Source organism: Prunus avium, chromosome 6 (assembly GCF_965620075.1).
Source record: "Prunus avium chromosome 6, drPruAviu1.hap1.1, whole genome shotgun sequence".
Classification (NCBI taxonomy): domain Eukaryota; kingdom Viridiplantae; phylum Streptophyta; class Magnoliopsida; order Rosales; family Rosaceae; genus Prunus; species Prunus avium.
In genome coordinates, this window is record NC_142289.1 from 35,945,686 (window position 1) to 35,955,545 (window position 9,860).

Genomic DNA, 9,860 nt, shown 5'->3' on the forward strand with positions numbered 1-9,860 from the left:
ATTTTTGCAATGATAATTTTTCAATGAGGACCTAAAAGATGAAAGGTTCTCATCATGAGATACATTGAAAAATGGGCCCAAATAAATGGTTAGGGTGTCGTATTAATTTTTTAATCAATTAGCACTTGAGTACATGTATAGAATAACAATTGTTAAATTATTTGAGAGACACTCTTAGGGCTCGTTTGGTACGTCGGATTGTACTAATTAATTTCTATGGGAGAGTACTGACTGTTTATCCATAATATTATAAGACATTTGGTGTTGTTCTGGGTAAATAGTCTGACAAAATTATATTGTGTTTGGTTCTGTTCCGAATAACATCGGATCATACTATTTTTTTTAAATATAAATACTTTGATAATTTAATGAAAATTTAAATTCATTGGGAAATTAGGGAGTAATTTAGTGGGAAGTTAAAAGGGCTTTTAATTTACCTGCTACTTCTTGCCATTAATCCCATATATCCATCCATCATCATGAATTTGTCTACATACGTCTACATACGTTTTAGTTAATTTAGTTAACTAAAATTTAATTTTCAGCATTCACCATATTAAATCGAACAATCCACTCATCGATCAAACTGAAGCTTGAATTTTGGACATCTGAATTATGAACCAAACTCATCCAAACTCATCCACTCATCCACTCCCCAACAACCAAACCCAAGGTTTTTGGTTGCTCTCAGAAACATTGAGTTTCAATTCAATGCCAACACATAGACAAATAAATAATTCCACAATGCAATTACATTGCTAACCTAATTTCCACAAAAATAAAAACTCATAACATAATTTCCACAAAATTTAATAAAAGAGGAAATATATAAAGAAAAAGAAAATGAAGACAGGAGAGAGAGAGAGAGAGAGAGAGAGAGAGAGAGAGAGAGAGAGAGAGAGAGAGAGAGAGAGAGAGAGAGAGAGAGAGAGAGAGAGAGAGAGAGAGAGAGAGAGAGAGAGAGAGAGATGGATACCTAGAGAAGAGTGAAGAGAATAACTTGTAGAGAAGAACCTTAGGGAGAAAAAGATGAAAATAGGATTTTTCATGTGAAAGTGTGTGTTCTTTTTCCCTAGCGGTATAATTAAGCGTGAATTATCTAAACTGGGGGTGTGTGGGTTATATTAGTTAGTCAGGTAAGGAGAGTATTAAAAGCCCAACCTGTTTAAAATAGTTAGGTAATTAAATAATATAAGTTGACACCAAACAACTGACATGAACTATTTACTCCTATCCAGAATCTAATACGGTGTACCAAACGAGCCCTTATAGGGTCCATTCCGTATTATATTTCATTAATCCAAACCGTCTATTTTGTAGATATTCATTGAAAGATCATCTATACAAAAAATCACTTGAATCTAATATTATTTGACCACTCAATTGAATGATTGAAATTTTATTATTTTCTTGAAGCATCGTGTTCATTGTTTTTGTATGACACAATTAGATGTCGAAACGGTTTTTGATTTGTCTAATATTTTGCAAAAATGTTCTATGAATGTAGACTTAAAAATAGATGATTTGAATCGTTGAAAAATATTCGTAAGAGATCCTAAAAGACGTTTCTCAAACAAAATTATTTAAGGGATCAATAAAAGGGAAAGCCGATCCCCTATCTAAAGCACAGTTCATATTTAGTAGACACCAAAAGGACAAGTTGAAGTTGTATTTAGATCCTATCCCTCATGAACGCTCTAGCTCAAGCGATAATTCATCTCTGTGGTGCAACGGTGTCACCGACTCACCGTTAGTGTAGGCATCATGCATGGTGGTAGCTGGTAGGTAAAGAAAAACGGAAAACCCAAGAAAATGGACAATTATACATTTCCATTCTGACATAAGAAAACAAGCTATATCTTTCTTGTTTGACCCGTAGTTCAAGGCTATCAATTCGCACCCGTGTTTACCCAAATCTTTAACAATCTTCTCTTTTATTGAATTTATTTTGTGCAAACAAAAGTAAGAATTTTTTTTAGTATAAATAATAGTCTAAACTAAAAAAAAATGGGAATTTCTCTCACACACAATTAAGATGTTATGAGAGTTCAAACCTGAAACCTCTTATCTGTAAATTAATGTCATTTTTCACTGGACTAGATCCCCTTGACAACAAAAATACAGATTTAATCTCACTTTTCCTTTCGAAAACCCCAATATATTAATAATAATCATAATAATAAAAGTTTTTATAGGGCCGGCAACTCATGTATTTTTATCCTTGTTAGCCATGAGAAGAACATTAATTTAGGCCGACATTGGTGGCCAATTATAGGGCCGGAAATGGGCCTAAAAAATAAGCCTAACAAGACATGCGGCAAGAAGCTGGGAGGTTGGCATTTTTTTTTATTATAAAACAAAGTTTAGGGGCAGATTGACTGCTCTCATCACCAATGCTGGGGCACAGTGGCGGATCTAGGAATTTTGTAGGAGAGGGGCAATATTTAAAAGGATACAAGCACAAAGAAGAAAAAAATTATGACCAAATACCCTTAAATTTAAACAATAATAATGTAATTCATAATTAATGAAAAAAATAAGGTCATTTTGAATAATACATTTTGAAAAAGAAAATGATAATAAGTGAGCGCAGCAAATATAATAGCAAAGCCTTTTTGAGGCATTTAGTCGAGCACCTAATAGGCATCAATCAAGGTTTTAAAAAGCAAAGCGTGGTAGAGAGGCATTTTTGGTCTTGTAATGTGAGGCGTAAGCCTTTCGATCATAAATTAATTTAATTAAAAAACATTATAATAATTAATTAGAAGTATTAGCTCTATCAAGCATCCCCGCATATATGTTATATTAGACTTACAATATTCAAGCTAATCTAGGCATATTCAGAGTGCCAGAGAAAACTAGAGAAATAGTCTAGAGAGTTAAGGATGCACGTGGCTTAAAATAAAGGTAGGAATTTGATAGGTTGTTCTCGGTCCTTTTGGGAAGATAAATAAGCTCAGCAAGTCCATTTTGGGCCTGAATTCATGGTGATTGAAGAGTTTCAAAATGAAACGCCATCGTTTGTTTTCAGTTACAAAACACATTGTTTCATTAAAAGGATTTCATTCCCCAAATTCAAAATGGCGTCGTTTCATTTTGGAATTATCAGAAAGAAAACTAGGGCACATTGGTCATCTTCTTCACAAGAACTGCGCCTCAGGCAGACTCAGTTGCAGCTGCAAGAGATTTTCCGGCGAGCGGAGGTGCAGATGCACCTCCTTGGGCCTTAATAGGTCCGCCAGTGCTGGGGCAAACCCACAATCTAGAGCCGGAAGGACTTATGGGTGGCATTCAATTGCTAGCTGCCATCGGTATGGATTTATGTGGAAAATTACAGATCACGCACCAACGAGGATTGCTAGCAGCAGAGACTCAAATACTGGTGGGTCTACACACAATGCAAGGACCTTATCAATTGGACCAACCCTCACACTATGCCATGCGTGTCCAAATGTTTGAGCTGATTTAAATATGTCACGCATGCATCTGATTAATTTATGAGGTAAAGCTCTCATTCACTCACACGCAGTTGAGTAATCAACGCATTTAAAGTATATGAAATAAAGCATACGCATTCTCTCTGCATTGAGAAGTTATATATGTTCATTCACGAATGGCATGCACAAGAGAAAAAAAAAATTGTTAACAGCTCAATAACGTGCATTAATTTCATTAATCCATGTACCAATCTGATATAATTATGCTAATTGCTGATCTTTTACGACTTGTTTACAAAGCATGTTTAATGCTAAAGCAAAACTACTATTATAAAAGCTTAATGAAATTCCCTAAGGAACATCTTAATGAAGTTTAAATAGCAACCTGCCCTAGTTGAAACTCTTGAGCCATAGTCTTCGTACCGATCATGGCAATGGATGTTCCTTGAATCAACCAGCACCTTTGGGCTTGACATCGACCTACCCCGTTCCCGGAATTTCGAAGGTGTTATAGGGGAAGATGGGACTGAATAATATGTTGTTGAGGATGCTGACGAAGATGAAGAAGAAGAAAGAGATGGTGAAGAAGAGGCTGGGGATGATGCTAGGGTTGATGTTTTTCTTGAAGTAGTAGTACTAATACGCATCTTGGGGAAAATATTGTGAAAAAGAAGAGAGTTGGAGTGCTTTTTCCTCAAGGGTGTTTTGGTCTTTGTGTAAAAGTAGGAAGGTGGAGGTGTGAGAGGAGGGAGAGTAGGGTTTTGGAGGTACTTGGATTTTGGTGTGCCTGGTTGAGATTCCCAATCGAAAGGAATTGAAACAGAAGCAGAGGCTCCTCCATGGTAGTGATCTTCAAGTGAGGATGAGAAGCTAGCCATGGACAAATATTTTCTCCTGTTGGGTTGCTTAGAGAAGTTGCTGTGGTGCTTGTGATTTGGAAGCGTTGAATTGAAGCACTGTTTAGCTTCAATAAATCAAAAGGGTCTGGCTAATTAACCAAAATATATATACCCGCGCATGCAGGTGGCAAGCCTCATGCATCTTTGCTACTTTTAAGGATCGGCTTGGGATTATTGAATTTTTTAGTAGAAAATAAAAATATATAATATCCTGAGAATTGAGTGTTATAATTTAGTATATTAATTAATTTGCCAAAGTTTAGCTTTCTTTCATCACTGATTGTGAAGTTTCAAAGGCAATTTGGATCAAAACCCAGTAAACCCAACCTTTGGGTTTAGCTAAGGTCCTTGGGTGTGAAACGCAGCCTTTCTTAAATTTAGACCTAATGTTTTGAACCAACATTAAGACAAAGCATATTTTTTGCTGCATTTTTTATAATAGTTCATGTTGATCCTATTTGGATTATTCTTATTAATTATAACTGTAAAAGTCAGCTACACTTACATACATATTCTATTCATTTTACTTCATTCTCAATAGCTCTGCCTTTTGTTGAAGTTTGTATTTTACTATTGTTGTTTTTGCCGTTATGCTGTGGATTTGTATTGTAAATATGAGTACAGGTGCTTTTGCATGCCGAATTGGAGTTTTGAGCCTTTTATGTTTATGCGTAATTCTCTCTGGATCAAACCAAATTGTTTTTGTGTTTGCTCGCTAAAAATATTGTACACACATTTGACACTATAATTGCTCTGTAATTTACTCAATTTTATCAATAAAATACTATCAATCTCTCTAAACAAACTCTGCATATTTGAGTTTACATCTAATTATATGTTGATAATTTATGTGCATGTCCATTAAAAAATGCATTTGCAGTTATATAACTTCCTTCCACCAGCACACTGCAAAATTAATATGCAAGTGCAGCATGGCTTTGAGCCTGGAGGCAGGTGCCATGTGCCTCACCGAATTGCTTGAATTCTGAGTCTGTTATTATATAATTAGTTAAAGACCACCCCTGAAAATAATTGTTGTTTATATAAGCTGGGGTGGCCTTTAACGAACCTTTGAGACAAATTTTCCTGCAATTGTTGCCTTAAGAGCGGCGACTAAGGCGATCTGTGAATCAAAATCTCAGTCTCAACAATACCATTATTATTGAAAATGGATTAAAGAATAAACGTGTATTCATGTTACTAAGTCAACCTATTCTAAAATAACCCACTTCGAATTGACATGCATTTATAAAATGTCAAGTCATTGTTTTCAAACATTTTATATCCTGGAACCTGGAAGGTGCTTGCAAATTGAAGCTAGCTTTGGTCCAAACTTACTGTGTCATGTTTCTTTTGAGATGGTGGAAAAGACGGCCGAAATAAAAAGAGGCACTACTAGAAAAAAAAAGGGGCAAAGCACTTGAAATGAGTAAAATTTTAGTTAGGGTTGTTTATTTGGACTGCTTTTTGAAAGGACCAAAGTGTTTTCTACAACTTGTTTGGTGAAAAAACTTAAAACAATCAATTCTAAGTGCTTTTTTTAGTAAGCACTTCACATTTAAATAAATTTTTTGACATTGAAGTACTTACTTCTAGAAAAAAATACATATGAACATAGTGTTACGTTCAAAGTTAGCAGTTCTAAACGGGTGCGGTTAGTTTGTTAACTCGTATTAATGTCAATGGAGTCTAACTGGTGGAAATGAGTCTTAATTTGCATACTAGCAGACTCAGGTTTTATAACTCCTAAACTGTGTGTGAGTGAGAAAACCTTATTTCCCTTCCTATGGCAAAAAATAAAAACCAACCAAATTAGAATTGCAATTAAGGAGCCCTTGTCACATGGATGATTTCTCACTTGCAGATTCGATATGTAATTGTAGATAAACGAGTCAATGATTTCTATTTTGCATTGTGGTATTGGGCTATTTTTGTTGATGCAACAGTGTTGGGCTTGTGGTTCTATTACACAATCAAAAACTATGTCGACTGGACTTTTTTCTTGCCTGTGGTTGAGTTTGGTTGGTGAAGGAGCTAAAGCAAATCAAATACCAAACCTAACAGTCATGAGGCTCATAAGGCAGCAGGGAGACACGTTTTCTTTTTGCAGATGTTATGAGCTTCAAGTGTCCAAATTGGAATTTGGCACTTTTTTTTTCTTTCCACCGCAAACCAATTTCTCTCCATGCTTTCTTTATATAGATGTTGTCAACCATTACAAGATATATCCTTAAAAGTCCTTTCTTTTTCTCCATAAAATTATATAATAATAAGAAGCCGATCAACAAAACTAAATTGTGTTATGATAATCCCCAATACGGTGGGCAAGTAAGTAACTTTGAGCTATGTATTAGTATGAGATTAATTCAAAGTCCATTTTAATCAACTGTAGCTTGTAATATTCTTGCAGGCGTATTCTTGGATCCGCCACTAAATAATTTTTAAAATAATATCGAGCTATTTGTCATTTACACTTATAAAAATATATTAACCTAGCGATAACGGTTATTGATTTCTATATGAATAGATCAATGTCATCTATTAGATAATTATATTAGCTGACTAGATTATATAGCCAGCTAATACAACCTAAAAATATGATTTCTTTAGGCATTACTCAAGAGTAGCTATGCTTGTTCTAAATTTAGATCCTAAACAAAAAATCTTCCCAAAAAAACAAAAAAGAAGGAACTAGACTAGGAATGTTAGTGTGAGCAGGCACACACTCGAACTTGTTTTTCTCGCATCGCGTGGGTTCACACGTCAACGCCTGGCCCACAGATTGTGTATCTGGTTTGTGGCCGTCCTGGTAATATACTTCTTTTTATTTTTTTGGTCAAACCAGGTAAATATATTATATAAAGTTAATTTACGCGTAAATTTTTTAAATTTGAGCACCAACTTCAACTTCTCTCTCTCTCTCTCTCTCTCTGTGTTCGGCCTCTGGTTTTGGGGATCCATACTCACAGGAGCTTCTTCGTCTACCAGAAGGTATGGTTTCCGACTTTCATTTTATTTTATTTTCGTTCCCTTTTAAATTTGTTTATGTTATTTATGAGTTGATTGAAACATCAAGGAATTGTAATTTTCAGTTAACAACCTTAACATTTGATGCTGATTTGCGCAAATACAAGAGTTAGCTAGTTTTTTTCATTAAGATCTGTTCCTTTGTACTTTTTTCTGGCTCCTCTGCTTAATCGGGTGGGTTTTTTAATTTCTTGAAATCAAAAAATGGAATTAACTTTGAAGCTTTATGTGATTTCAATTTTTTTTCCTTCAATTAGAGCTTATTATGAGTCACTACGTGTAATTGTTCCCAAGGGTTGGTTTTAATTTCCGGAGATGTGAGAAGGGTTGCTTTTTTGTGTTTTGATGGCGGTGCTGTTTGTGCTTTTTCAGGGTTCAAAGGCTTTAAGCCGCAAATTTGTGCTAAATTTTCAGTATTTTGTTCAAAGAGCATTGAGTTAGTGTTTGTGTGCATAATTTGAACATTCTTTTGGAAGTAAAAATCCTGGGAATGCTGAAAGATGTGCCTGAGCGCTCACGACTCTGCCTTCCTTGAGGTTGTGTCTATAATAGAACTGTCCTTGATTCTTGCTGGTGCTGGACCTATAAATCACAATTGGTTTTCTCTTGGTTCCCAAAAGCGAGTTGGGCCAGCAAATATGTATGCAGTGCCGGTTGTGTTAATGCATGACCATTGTGAGGACGGTTGAGCTTCTTGTATCATATAAACTCCTGCTCTCTAGATTGTGGATCATTAGATCATATTAGCAGGGGGGAAGTTGTGTGTTTGTTGTTTATTAGCTTTTTTAGGTTGGAATGGAGAATAAATCAAATGTGCTGATGCAAAGATACGAGTTGGGGAGAGTACTAGGTCAAGGCACTTTTGCCAAGGTTTTCTATGCAAGGAGCTTGATAACTAATCAGGGTGTGGCCATTAAGGTTATTGACAAAGATAAGATTATGAAGGTTGGGCTGATGGATCAGATCAAGAGAGAAATATCTGTTATGAGACTGGTTAGGCACCCTAACATTATACACCTTTATGAGGTCATGGCCACCAAAACTAAGATATACTTTGTCATTGAATATGCTAAAGGCGGTGAGCTATTTAACAAGGTTGCTAAAGGAAAACTGAAGGAGGATGTTGCAAGGAAATATTTTCAGCAGCTAATCAATGCACTTGATTTCTGTCACAGTAGGGGTGTCTATCATCGGGATATAAAGCCAGAGAACTTATTGCTAGATGAGAATGATAACTTAAAAATCTCTGATTTCGGGTTAAGTGCCCTCGCTGAAAGCAAGCGCCAAGATGGTCTGCTTCATACCACCTGTGGTACTCCTGCCTATGTTGCTCCCGAAGTTATTAACAGGAGAGGCTATGATGGTGTGAAAGCTGATATTTGGTCTTGTGGGGTGGTCTTGTATGTCTTATTGGCAGGTTATCTCCCGTTTCATGATCCAAATTTGATGGAGATGTACAGGAAGATTGGCAAAGCAGAATTCAGATGCCCTAATTGGTTCTCACCAGAAGCACGTAGGCTACTGTATAAGATGTTGGATCCAAATCCCAATACTAGGGTTTCCTTAGCCAAAGTTAAGGAGAGTTCTTGGTTCAGAAAGGGAACAAACTCCAAAAATATGAAATCTGAAATAGAAAACAAGGATGTGGCTCCAATAAGTGCAGAAGCTTCTGGTCCCTCTGAGAATAGTAGTTTGGCTGCTGAGGCAAAGCAAGAACCTGTGAGACCTCCAAACTTGAATGCTTTTGATATTATCTCCCTTTCTGCTGGTTTTGATCTGTCTGGCTTGTTCGAAAAAGATTCTCTCAACAGAGAAGCAAGATTCACTTCCAGACAACCTGGCCCAGTCATCCTCTCAAAGTTGGAAGAAATGGCTAAGTATCTGAAGCTCAAAGTGAAGAAGAAGGATGATGGATTGTTGAAAATGGATGCACTGAAGGAAGGTAGAATGGGGATTTTGTCCATAGATGCAGAGATATTTCAGATTACTCCAACTTTTCATCTGGTTGAGTTGAAGAAATCAAATGGAGATACATTGGAATACCAGAAGATGCTGGAGGACATAAGGCCTGCTCTGCAAGATATAGTCTGGGTTTGGCAAGGTGAGGAAGAGCAACAGCTGCAGGAGCAGCAGCAACAACAACAACAACAACAACAACTGCAACTGCAGCCACAAGAAGAACAACTACAACAGCATCAGCCAGAATAGTAACAAATTGCCAGCTTTCCCATGGTATCTTATGTTTATTTGTACATTTCAGTCTGCAAAAGTTTCAACTTTGTGTTTGTCCTTGGGAGTGTCATGACTGTCTTAATAAATTTGTTGCTGTTCTTGTATGTACATGGTCACAAAGATTCGAATTCCAAATGTCTTTTTCGATGTTCTTGTAGTCATGTATTTTCTTATCTATTTTTATTAAGGGAGCTTCTGCATTTATTTTTCATATCTTTTTTACATCTATATTAAACTAGCTAATATTTGAGAACTTCGAAGCCTT

The 9,860-nt window shown here is 36.0% G+C and overlaps 1 protein-coding gene across 1 annotated transcript; it reads left to right on the forward strand.

The window, feature by feature from the left end:
• Positions 1–7,175: 7,175 nt before the first annotated feature.
• Positions 7,176–9,806, forward strand: LOC110753881 (SOS3-interacting protein 1). The gene is made up of 2 exons (XM_021954864.2): positions 7,176–7,327; positions 7,736–9,806. Exon 2 carries the CDS (start codon positions 8,159–8,161, stop codon positions 9,569–9,571), a length of 1,413 nt encoding a protein of 470 aa, XP_021810556.2. The 5' UTR covers positions 7,176–7,327; positions 7,736–8,158; the 3' UTR covers positions 9,572–9,806.
• Positions 9,807–9,860: the final 54 nt, after the last annotated feature.